Source organism: Rhinoraja longicauda, chromosome 6 (assembly GCF_053455715.1).
Source record: "Rhinoraja longicauda isolate Sanriku21f chromosome 6, sRhiLon1.1, whole genome shotgun sequence".
NCBI classification, from domain to species: Eukaryota; Metazoa; Chordata; class Chondrichthyes; order Rajiformes; family Arhynchobatidae; genus Rhinoraja; species Rhinoraja longicauda.
Genome location: NC_135958.1, coordinates 16,727,011 through 16,739,817, shown reverse-complemented (window position 1 = coordinate 16,739,817; position 12,807 = coordinate 16,727,011). Strand labels below are relative to the sequence as shown.

Below are 12,807 nucleotides of genomic sequence, written 5' to 3'. Positions count from 1 at the left end.
TCTCCTCAGTAGTGAACCACATGATATTGGGGGAGAAGCTGATGCTGGTAATGCCATTGAAAGTCACGATCGGTTGTACTCCATTGCTAGAAATAATCAGTGCCTGACCTTCTGTAGTGGAAATTGTATTAGATATTTATCAGGCTATTTTGAAATGTTGTCCAGGTCTTGTTACCTGCATACATGGATTCCTTTATTAGCTGAGGGGTTGCAAATGCTGTTCAATATTGTGCCAGAATTGGACAACATCTCCATTTATCATCTTATGCTGGAACAAAGGTCTTTGGTGGGAGAACAGGAGACTGCATATGCTTGAATCTAGAGAGAAAAAAACTGCTGGGAACTCAGAAGGTCAATCAGTATGTGTGTAGACAATAGAAATTTGTTGACATTTCAAGTGATGACCCGGCATCCCTTTCGCCTTCACAGTTGTTGCTTGACCCATTGGGTTCTTCCAGCAGTTTAGTTTGTCATTGCTGAAGCAGCTGATGGTTGTTGTGCCAAGGACACCATCTTGAGGAATTCTTGCAGTGATGGCCTGGGACTGAGATGATTAACCTCCAAAACCAGTCAACCATTTGGAAAATTACTCAGGTATGGAACATCTGATTATTGGTGAGCAGGCACTCTTTGACAACACTGATTAACAAACAAACCAAAAAGTCTAATCACTTTGTTGTCATTTGAGAGCAGGCTATTCGTGTAGTAACTATCCAGGTCAGATGTTCCATATCTGAGTAATGTTCCACATGGTTGTTTGATTGCTTGGCTACAAAAATGGTCAGTGCTGGAGTTCAAGTTTTCAATGCTGCAGCTTTCCCCACAGCCTTTGCTGTATCACGTGCTCTCAGTCATTTCTTGATTATAACAGAGTTTTTTTAATTGAAGTCCAAATTTTCTTCATAAAAATACCAAACTGTAAATGGTTTTCTTCACATTCATAGGTGTTGTTAAGTCTCTACATTCAATGTGCCATCAAGTTAATACATTCTATGTACTAAGCATCAATGTTACTCATGTGACCTCATGAACAATACACTTTCCTGGCCCCTCAGTGCTCAGTGGTAGAAAAAGAGTGGATCTGGTAGACTGCAGACTGGCATTTATGATGATGGGAAACTTAACACGTTTCTGAGATCATAATCATAATCATAATCATACTTTATTAGCCAAGTATGATTTGCAACATACAAGGAATTTCATTTGCCATACAGTCATACCAATAAAAAGCAACAGAACACACAAAATACATTTTAACATAAACATCCAACACAGTGACTTCTCCGCATTCCTCACTGTGATGGAAGGCGAAAAAAAGTTCAATCTCTTCCCTTCTTTGTTCTCCCACGGTCGAGGGCCTCGAGCCTTCCGTGGCCGGCAGTGTTTGAGCCCTCTGCATCAGGGCGATAAGCTCCTGCATCGGGGGAGAATCTCAGCTCCCCCGCACCGAGCGATCGGACCTGGGTCAGGGCTGGTCGAGACCTTCTGCGTCATTTGGAGCTCCCGACATCGGGTCTCTACCCGAGACTGCGAGCTCCTCGATGTCGAAGTCCGCAGGCCGCAGTTGGAGCATCGATCCCAGGCAAGGGATCGCACGCTCTGATGGTAAGTCCACGTCCCCACGCTGGAACTCAAAGTCAATCCCAAGCTAGGCCTCCAGCTCCATTATGTTAGGCTGCAGAGCGACCGGAGGTACGATCCGGAAAACAATCGCATCTCCGGCAAGGTAAGAGATTGAAAAAAAGTTTCCCCCACATAAAACAAACCAGAGAACATTAACACGTACTTTTAAAACACACTAAAAATAACAAAAAAATGACAGACAGACTGTAGGCGAGGCTGCCATCGCGGCGCCACCCGGTGGTATAGATCCAAATCCAAGAAGGACCTCTATTTCAACATGACTTCAAATGCTTCAGCCTTGTCTTTGACATTTATGTGCTATCCTCTGCCATCACTGAGGACAGGGATGTTCTTGGCACTTCCTTCTATTACATGTATTATTATTCCTTCCCCTTCATTAGCTCCCCATTCGGAGCTTTGGTTTTACCCCTGGGTTGCGGGATTGATTAAGTCCGTTTATTACATGTTGTTTTTAGTGTTTAAGATGCATGTCGTCCCATGTTCCAGTTTGGTCAGCCTGATACCTCATGTTGTATAACCATAGTGCTGCTCCTGGCATTCATTCAACCAGGGTTGTTTCTCTGGCTAGATTGTAAAGGCGGAGTATGGGATATGCCGAGTCATTGTGGTAGTTAAATGTACATAAATTTATTTTACTACAACAATGACTCAGCACATGATGATGGGTTGAAGTTTCAGAATTAGTCTATTCAAAAGACATATTCTGAAAGCCCCAGGAGTCATGATAATTGGAATTTGCATGGATACATGTTGGGTCTGGTGTTTGCCCAGTGGAAGCTCGTTTCTCCTTGGCTTAGAAGGATATGTGTTAAGATTATGGAGCAGAGATGAGCATCTGATTAAGGCTAACATTTGACGCCGTTCTGAGGATGTCCTACACTACCGGAGGTCCCATTTTTAGAATGGAATAATAAAAAACAAGGATCTGATCTCCAGGTTCAAGAATAGCTTGTTCCCCACAACCATCTGAAACTGATTCTGAAACTTTGAATGTGACAAAACACTGAAAATGTGAACCATTTGGCTGCACAATGGACTTTGGACACTGTTGCGTCATCACTGGGGTTGTTAATGAATTTATTTTGTTTTGTTTATTATACGTTATCTATGAGTATTATCTTTATTGGCTTGTTATGCTGCTGCAAGTAAGAATTTCTTGTTCCTTTGTCGGTACATTTGACTATAAACACTTGATTCTTTTGACGCTTGGGTTTAAGTGGAAGTCCGCATGACATTATTTAATTATGGGAGCAGGAGGGAGATTCTCCGTGTATTTATCTTCCAATCAATATTATTAAAACTCATTATGGGGTGAGGTTTACCATTGCTGTTTGTGGTTTTTGCGGTTTCAATGGGGGGGGGGGCGGGATACTTGCCTTCAGATGGTGCCTGCGGTTGGGAGTTGCAGCGCCACGTCACCTCCGCCGACGCTCGACTTTGAGTGGAGCAGTGTGATTATATAAGTAGGAATTGTGAAGCAGCAGGTCAGTGCATTGAGGGGCAGACATGGCAGGGAATATGTTTCTGTACTGGGGCTCCGGTTCCCCGCCTTGCTGGAGGATCGCCATCGCCTTGGAAGAGAAGAAACTGCAAGGCTACAAGGAAAAAATGCTATCCTTCGAGAAGATGGAGCACAAATCGGAGGAGGTTATGGCGATAAATCCCAGGGGCCAGGTGCAGAATGAGAGTTTGCTACATCCCCCCCCCCCCCCCCCCCCCCCGGTCCGTCCGTTCCGGACACCTTGACGATAGTTATTTTGTAAATCAGCCACTGCAGTTCCTTGTGTCCAACGCTTGTGTATGTCTGGGTTAAATAGTTGCTTTAAAGTCACAGGTCGCTGCGCAGATATTTGAATTGATTTGCAATCGGAAAGAAATAAACGAAACTTAAATCAAGCTTTTGGTTATTTTTTTTAAAAATGTGAACATTGTTGTTGCAGTTACCTAGTTTCCGCCATGGAAACATCATCCTGAACGAATCTATTGGAGTCTGTCTCTATTTAGAGGTAAGGGTTTTTTTCCCCTTAAAGGCATTCGTCGAGAATTTTGCTTTTTTAAACCTGAGACATGTTTTTCCTCCGTATTGAGTTAGTTTACGACTACTGTTGATTTGGTATCAGCGGGTTGCCGGCTTGTTTCCCAGGTTTTAACGTCCGTTCAATCTCTGAATTTGCCTTCCCTAGAACCAGTTCAAGTCTCAAGGTACCAAGTTGATTCCGGACTCCGCGGCTGAACAGGCTCGTGTTTACCAGAGAATGTTTGAGGTTCTGTCCCTGCAGGAGAAAGTGGGTAAGTTTCCCCTAGCTTCCCCAGTGTGCCAACTGTTGCTATGTTTTTCTTACTTCAAAATGCGGTTGCAAGCCGCGCCGTATAGATGTTGATCTCCAGTGCACTTTCTCCCTCTGAGCGCTGACGAGCTGCTTCTGAATGGCACAAGTACCGTTCCCTCCTTCCATTACAAAGCAGCGAAGACAAAGATCCTGCACAACAAATATTAAGCCAATGAGGAACTTGTGTTATGAAATGATGACCAAATCGTTTATTTGCTAAACGCAAGGTTACCTTTTCAGTGATTTATCCTGCTTGTATTTCTAGTACTTGCATTAGTGGCTATTTGCAGCGACCCTGCTTTTATTAACCCTTTCTGCAGCAATTTTATCTTCTGTTTATCTGCCTAGTATTCCCAATACTTTAAATGATGTCGTTCCTATTTATAGAAGGTGGGTATTTTGAGAAATAGCAGCAACCACAGGTGCGCTGTGGTGCAATTGAGACCCAATGTAAGAGGCGGAAGGGTGATAAATTTCCAAGATAGAATGGGTGTAATTAGATGCTTGGTGATCAGCATGATGCCTCTGCAAGCCAAAAGGACTCTTCATATTAGAATTAAGTTTCTTTTTATCTGGCAGATTGGATAAAGATGAATTGGCTGATATGGCAAAATATTTTTTTGATGTCTAAAAGTCCTTTAAGGATCCACTCAACTATTGGACAAAACTAGAACAGGCAATACCGTGTTTATTGTGCCATTGATGAGAATAAATGGGGCCATTTGGGTAGGAAGGCTGTGAACAATGGGATGCTGGAGCCCAACATGCTCCTAATGTTATTTTTTGATTAGGCTGAGGGGATTGTTGAGAATAAATTCAAATTTGCTGATGATACAAAGCCAGATGAGCTTTGAAGATACAGAGGGGCTTCACAAAATGTAAGTAAATGCATGAAGTCATGGTAGATAAAATATCATTAGTGAAACTGGGATGGTAGTGTTTTAAAAATGCACTGGGAATGAATTCTAGGCCATGGTTCATTTGAAAATTCATAGCAAATTATATTTTACCCCTTTTCCAAAGGAATTTGAGAATCAAAATGAAAATGTCTTGCTCCACTTGTACCAAGCTGAGAATTCGTACCGATCAAACACAAATGTCTTTGGAATTCATCAATTGGTTCCTGGTGACTGTGTGACCTACAAAAAAACAAGTTGAGAAGATATCCTGTTGCAAACAATTTGTCACCTGACACCACATCCCTCCCCTTACCTGGATCAGTGTCATCCCATTGGCTCTCAAAGCCAACAACATCCAGGGCAGGGAACACTCTCTGCAACAGTACTGGTGATTTTGCCACTTGCAAAGATGTGAGGTCCTTTAATACGTCACTGTTCATCCCACCCAATACTTTTTTTTTTTTTTTTGCTGGAACAAATGTATTAGCCCCATCTTTCTGCTCCTCTCCCTTTTGTGAGATAATTGCCTTTATAATCTGCCTTCACACAATTGCATTTTGGGGTTCCAATGTGTCCAAACACTTTAATAAAAATGATCTTTGGAATCCTTGGTTATTGGATCTGTGAACAGAACAACAGTTGTTCTGGGCTTTGATCTTTAGCTCTGTTTCTGTCTCCACAGATGCTTCCAGAAAAGTGTGTTTCATATTTTGGTCTTTGCTTACAAAAGACAGTTGCAGGACCTTGCAGTTCCTGCATTTTGTGTCTCCTGTCTTTTGTCAGAAGAGAGATTTGCGCATCAAGTTCTACCCATCATGCAACTGCTGCCACTCGGGCCAATTCAGTCTAATGCGAATGTTTTCTCCAGCATTCCCCTTTTTGCTGCAATTAAAAATTCCCATATTTCCTTGCTATTTAATATCTATGGATTGGCTTTTTTTAACCTGTCAAAATCCATGCTGCATTCTGTCGCATGTGCCATCTTTGCATGTTTTGTTCTGCAAGGCTTTTCTGCTACTAGATTGGTCTAATTTTCCAAGTTGAAATGGCAGTGGTACCAACTAATGCAAATGAGCATATCCTTTGCAAAGTATCTTGGTCATACAAATGGTGTCACGAGTCATTCCATCCACCGCAGTTGAAATTTTGCAATAGACTGTCATCTGGTCTTGAATTAAGAGACTGCTGGCAGAGTCATCTGTGGAGCAAATGACAGGCTGGAAGAATGTGGGTGTTGCATATTACATTCATTTACCATGTTACAAATTAACAATTTGCCACTGCTGCCTCTAACCCTCAAGCAATTTTGTGTGCCAAGTTGCCACTATCACTTAATCCCATAGTTCCCCCAGTAGTTATTTAATGTGTATGGCAATGCAGCAGATTTGGATTATAAAGTTCTCTTGATTGACACCTTGGTAAAATATCTACTTGAAACCAAACAATTCCTTGGGTGCTATCTTACTGATCTGCCTTGGTATTTGAATCCACTTATTTCAATCATGACTCCAAACTGCTTCTCAGTTATAGAGCATGGAAACAGGCCCTTCAGTCCAACTTGCCCACACCGGTCAACATAACCCAGCTACACTAATCCCACCTACCTGTTTGGCCCCTACCTGTCCTATCCATGTACCTGTTTAGCTGGTTCTTAAACATTGGAATTGTCCCAGCCTAAACCACCTCTTCAGACAGCTTGTTCCATACATCAACCATCCTATGTCACCCCTCTGATTCCTATTCAATCTTTTCCCCTTCTCCATAAACCTATGTCATTGATTCACCAACTCTGTGCACCTACTTGACCTATTCCTCCCATGATTTTATACATCTCTATAAGATCATCCCTCATCTCCTGTGCTCCAAGGAATAGAGTCCCAGCCTACTCAACCTCTCCCTACAGCTCAGACTCTCTAGTCCTGGCAGCATCCTGGTAAATCTTCTCTCTACCCTTTCCAGCTTGACAGCATCTTTCCTATAACATGGTACCCAGAATTGTACATAATTCTCTGTGGCCTCACCAACGTCTTTTACAACTGCAACATGACCTCTCAACTTCCCAACTACCACACTCGATATACTATATACTTCAATCTGACCTGTTAATTTTGATTGCCACCTGACATGTGTTTTAAGATCCCCAATCATTCAAGGCTTTGTTTATAATTCTTCATCCCTTCCAGGAATCAATACTCTACTTCTTTCTTTTGCTTTAATCTCCTTCAGTGTAATTAAGACCCCAACAACAAACACTGTTCCCACCATTTAAGAACCACTTGTTGCTGCCTCCAAGATTAAAATGTTCCAACATTACTCGTAACTGAGGTAGATGTGATATCATCCTCTAAACGTTGCCACACTTTCATCTTTGCATTATTTCTGATGGCAATTGGTCTTCAGTTTCTTTTATCCTCACACTTTGGCTTATAAGTTTGCTATTCAAGCATCCACTCAATTTTGATACCTCTTCCCCATTTAAAACCCATTACTCCATTTTATCTGTATAACTATATGCAGTTTGAAGTGTTGCTTTAACCTTTTATAAAGCAGATTGGCTAACCCACCGCTCTCCTACCTGCGTTATTTAAAGTATCACTAGATGAATGCTGATAGAGGATCACTTCTTCCATTTCAACTTTATAATGTCTTTGTATGTTGGCTTCCCATCCCAAGTTCAACTCAAGCTCCCACTTGAATTTTGTACAAATTTCTATTGTTAAACTTTCTCTTGTGATATCTTGAGCACAATCATGCCTGACATTATAGTCATGACAATTGCAAATCCTTGCTTCTCTCTGCTAACAGTTTGCAAACCTTGCTGAATATCCCATTGAGCAAAGACCAACTGGTCTTTTCATTTTCCATACTCTTGCTTATTGTAAATGGCATTTCAGGCTCCATTGCATACTATTGTTCTCATTATATCAGTTGATAACTTTCATTTCACTGCTTGAATGCAGAAGCTAATTTATTCTGATTACCTTGCAGTGGCCATTGTCTATTACTTCTGGAAGGTTCCAGAAAATGAGCGCCATGACACTGCTCTAGAGAGGAATAAAAAGGCGCTGAATGCTGAGCTGAATCTGTGGGAAGGATACATTGACAAGGTAAAAGGGCATTTATAAAGAAACTGTCAAGAGAATGAAATCACCTGGTAGATAGGAGCACTGTCAATTGTTATAACAGGCTTATTTATCCATGGATTTGAGCCGTGCCAAAAAATGTTTATTAAGCAGCAGCAGCTGCTTTTGGCTCCCACTGACTGCTTGTCTTCAACCTAATTTGAGTCTGGAATTATTATACAGTCAAAAGTGTTCTAAACTCTGCATGCGGAATAAATGTTAATGAACACGCTGGTGTCCATCCAAACATGCATGTGCTTTACTGTGGCTGTGGTTAATATACTATGTGTGATTTCATTGCATATTGGAGAGTATTAAGATTTATTGTGGTGAGGCTGTTCCATTACTCGTGTTGAACATATTTTAAGTGAGGGTTTTGGCCAAGAAGGATATAGTACCTTTTAACTGTATTTCTATCAACTCATTGATTCTCATTAAGTCCATTGCAATTACGTTGATGTGTCAGAATATCCAAGGCCATGTAAGTATATAAAAAGAAAATCCCCAGCATCTGTGGTGAAAATTTGTTATATGATCTGCGAGGTTGTTAAAGCATTTCTCTCCTCATCCATGGATGGTGCCTGACTTCCTGAAAAATTCTAACATTTATTGTAACTGTAGATACTGACAACTTAACATTTTGTTTCAGATGTCAAAATATTAATTTAATTACCATCAAATATGGCTGCAAATTGACCAAACTTTATTGGCTGTTAAACCGCATGCTGATATGTATTGCTATTGGCTGCCTCAGTTGTTGACACTTGGAGCTTCGATAAACTACAATTTTATGTGAAATTGATTATTTCTGACGCAGAGAATGGGATACCTGTGGAAAATTTGATTGACATCCCTTGCCCCAATTTTTGCCATTTTTCTGTATTAAAGGGAATATATTGTCATCTAGTTGATGTTCTGACTGTTATCATTGCAAAGCTATGTTGATGGAAATATTCTCGGTTCATTAGTGGTTTGCAAGATTGAATGGGTTTCACTCGAGCAACAATTGGGCATTGTAATTTCCACGTGTTTAGGTAAAAATCAAGATTTGTTGGAACAAATGGCTCCAAGGATTTGGTGAAGCAAGCAGTCACATTCCAACTGTCATGCATCATTGTCTAGTGACACTCTCCCTTTTTCTTTAAATAGTTCTTTCAGTTTGTAGCTTGGCTTTGCAAGGAGTTGGTCTTGGATGAATTATCTGATGCTGGAATATGCAGTTTGATCCTTTTTGAAGGACACATTTCTTCACTGCACCTAACTCCTGTTCTGATTTGGTTTTAAGTGCATTCTTGTATAGAACAAACTGTAGTTATGATGGCCATTAGAATTAGTCTTGAAATGAGGAAATGTTGAGTTTTGTATTCCTCATCTTTGAATGTACCTGCAAAGGTGTATCTTTAATCGATGGGAAAGCATTCTTGCACACTGAATCTACTTTCTCTTCTAGCTGCCTCCAAATTCTCACATTACGGGGACGAACTTTACAATGGCAGATGTAATGCTGTTTCCACAGTTGGCCTGTGCTATTCGTTTTGGGTGAGTTATTTCTGCAAATGAGAAATGATTCAATTTATTAATGTTTTGCCAAGATAGCCATGTGTTATGGAGAGCAGTATCTTTCGCTGTCTGTCAATAATTACAGCCTGAAGAAAACAGCAGCTAAACAGTGTAAAGGTAGCTCCGGTCACCTATCATCTCATGGTTTTAGTTTGAGACTAAAAGTGGCCAACGCACCAGGAGCAATTCCCCTATATATCCTTAGAGATTTTGTAATGCAGCCTTTTTTGATATCTGAGAGCTAGTTAATGTTTTATCAGCAATTGTTCCTCAGTACAATTCTCCCTCGTGTTCCTCTGGTGCATCAGTGTGGAATCTTGTGTTTGGCCTTTATGTTAAATCCTTGGTCCCCTGACACTTTATCAGCACTCTCCAGAACCAACATTTCAAAGAGACTAGGTAAACCTGGACTCGAGCTGTGCTGAGAATTGCTAAACCTGCTCTGGGGCTTACTGTTGCATTTTTCTTTGTGGAACTTGGCTGATGGACATAATTAACACTTGAATATTATAGACTCTTGTTATTTCCCTTAATCGATAATGCTAAAAATTATATAATATGAAGCATGATTTAATTAACCAGCATATTTGACCAGTCAGTGTCTCCCTCCCTGTCATAGTGATAGTCGATAGTATGGTTCTACTGTAGTTGAATTTGAACCCGACTGTCATTGAGGTGAGTACTTGTTGCTCTAAAGTTGACAAAATAGTGCTTTGGAAGTGCAAAAGACTGTAGATGCTGCAATTTTGAGTAAAACATGAGGATCTCTGGATCGGGCAGCTTCTGCGGAGGGAAGGACTGGTGACATTTCAGGTCTGGAACCTTTTTCCTACTGATAGGAAATGCCCTCAACTAGAAAACCAATGCACAGCTGCCGATCTCACTGCCTACAATGAAGATGCAGAGAAGTGTGTTCAGCTCTGGCTAAACAATATCTAATCTTGTGATGTGGACTCGATAAGAAGAGAGCTGAAAATCAGGTGGGAGCAAAGGTGAAAGAGCAGGCCAAAGACTGGAAAATAATATGTGGATACTGGGGGAGTGGGGGGTGGGAGTTTGTTTGTAAATTGTTCAGTAAGTCGTCCTCTTATAGAGTCCACATCACAAGATTAGATATTGTTTAGCCAGAGCTGAACACACTTCTCTGCAGCTTCATTGTAGGCAATGAGATCGGCAGCTGTGCATTGGTTTTCTAGTTGAGGGCATTTCAGCAGGTGTGTTCCATTATATGTGGTTCAATACCACATTCGTAGGTGACATCATTGGAGTTATATCCCCACTTGTTTAGAGACACCTTGGCTCTGCCAACACCAGTTCTCAACCAATTGAGGCATTTTCATCTGGCCCAACTTGCGTCTGCACCAGGAGGTAGTTGCTCACCTGCCGTTAATCCCATGGTAGTTGAGGGAGGTAGAGTGGATATTCTATCACCGCATATGGAAACTCGTGCTTCACCTGTTGTAATGCCAGCCCCAACAAGTCACACACTTAAGAAAACATTTCCTCGACTTTCGGTGGCTCAGAAATGGTGTCTGGCCAAACATTGGATGTCGTTCATCTGTTATCTGCTGCTGGCACTCCTTCATGCTGGCTCCTGCTCTTCTGATGTACTTGTTGACTTGAGACAACCTGTGACAAGTCTGCAGGAAGCATTGAGGGCTGGGTCCAGCTTCTTGGCATGGATGGATCTTTCCCATATCGGGCATGCATACTCAGCAGTAGAAAAGCAGAGGGCTAAGGCAGTGGAATGTAGGGTCTGCGGGCTAGCACCCCATCTTGTGTTGGTGAGCTTACTAACAACATTGTTGCGTGCGCTCACTTTCACCTTTGTCTTCTCAATATGGGTCTTGAAGGTAAGACATCGGTCAAGGGTTACACAAAGGTAAGGTGCTCACAGTGTTCCAATGTTGTTCCAGACCGGTTCACCTGAAGTTGTCTCTTGGCTTCTCGGTTTCTCAAGTTCAGTAAGTGATGAAGGCAAGAGTTGAATAAAAGAAAAAATACTGCTATATTTTGGCATTTCTTTAAATCTCATAAAATGTATTTTTCTTAAGATTATGTCACTGAAATTTGATTTCATATTTTTCTTGTGGTCCAATTTTAAGGTGTGTTTTAGACTTGGTTTCGGGCTAGTTTGAGCCAAATATTTCTCATTAGTTGTGATGTTAACTGAAGCCAGGCATGGTGTTGCACTAATCTTTAATACCATTGATAATTATTGTGATCTTCATGAATTGCACTGTAGCTGGGTTTTTTTGAAGATCTAGTTGGGTTTCTCTGATTAAAGGTAAGCCCACGTATGGATAAAATCTTTACTGGGAGCTGAAGAAAATTTGAAGTGTTGCTTAGAAACTGATTGCTGGTCTTGCTTCCAAGTTCAATTCTCCACCAATGTCTGAATTCATTGGATTAAAGCTTCGGAACTAAATTTGTCTCTTAAATTGCAAACTGTTGCGTTCAAAATATGTAAATTCAATTTCTATTAATATTGAAGAAGCGATATCCCTGGGTAAAATTTAAAATGCATCTGGACCTCGTGTTTTCGGTGAATGATTTTTATTGATTTGAATGCTTGTAATTGAGATCTGTAATTATCCTAGCTCGTTTATCCAGTAGTTGCAATATTTTGTGTTAATGAATGTGCTAAAACAGGATGATAAGGCGACCACGGACTTAATTTCATAATTTTCCTTTTCAATTTTCTAGCCTGTCGACTGATAAATATCCCAAATTGTTTGAGTACTACACCAGAGTGAAAGAGCGACCCAGCATCCAGGCTTCATGGCCTCCCCATTGGAAGGAGAGTCCTCCAATGATGGACGTGCTGAAAGATATCTGAGTTCACAGCAAGCGTCACTTAATCCTGCACCTTTTCAATTCAAATCATGTAATAGACCATTGGCACTACCAATGCCATAGAAGATAAAGTCCTGCACAAAGAAGGCTATGATGCATTGCAGGTTGTTTGTTGCATTAAATATTATTAAACTATTATGAAGTCCACTTTGTAACATTCAGCACGGTCCTTTGTTTAATCTAATAAGAATCTGAGTCATTTATTTACTACGACCTAAGAATATACGGGTCCTATGAAAGTATTTTTCTCATTTGGATGAAGCCTCTTCTGCTTGCACATATGCATTATAGTGAAAGGCGGAAGATGCCGACAGGTAATCTTTTTTCCTGTTCAGGAATGGCTGTTACACATGCACAGGAAGTGGGCCAAGAAATGGTTAATGGGGGGTTCAATTC

General features: G+C 41.0%; 1 protein-coding gene across 1 annotated transcript; it reads left to right on the top strand.

Moving 5' to 3' along the window:
• The first annotated feature begins 3,076 nt into the window (after window positions 1–3,076).
• LOC144594281 (glutathione S-transferase A-like) lies at window positions 3,077–12,558 on the top strand. Its single transcript, XM_078400566.1, has 6 exons — window positions 3,077–3,318; window positions 3,585–3,650; window positions 3,828–3,933; window positions 7,862–7,980; window positions 9,446–9,534; window positions 12,262–12,558. The coding sequence occupies exons 1-6, from the start codon at window positions 3,151–3,153 to the stop codon at window positions 12,392–12,394; spliced, it is 681 nt and encodes a 226-aa protein (XP_078256692.1). The 5' UTR covers window positions 3,077–3,150; the 3' UTR covers window positions 12,395–12,558.
• The last annotated feature ends 249 nt before the right edge of the window (window positions 12,559–12,807 follow it).

Coding starts and splice junctions, on each gene's coding strand:
- LOC144594281 (XM_078400566.1), top strand. CDS start 3,151: ATGGCAGGGAATATGTTTCTGTACTGGGGCTCCGGTTCCCCGCCTTGC. Junction 3,319..3,584: donor CGATAAATCCCAGGGGCCAG/GTGCAGAATGAG, acceptor TTGTTGTTGCAG/TTACCTAGTTTCCGCCATGG. Junction 3,651..3,827: donor GAGTCTGTCTCTATTTAGAG/GTAAGGGTTTTT, acceptor TGCCTTCCCTAG/AACCAGTTCAAGTCTCAAGG.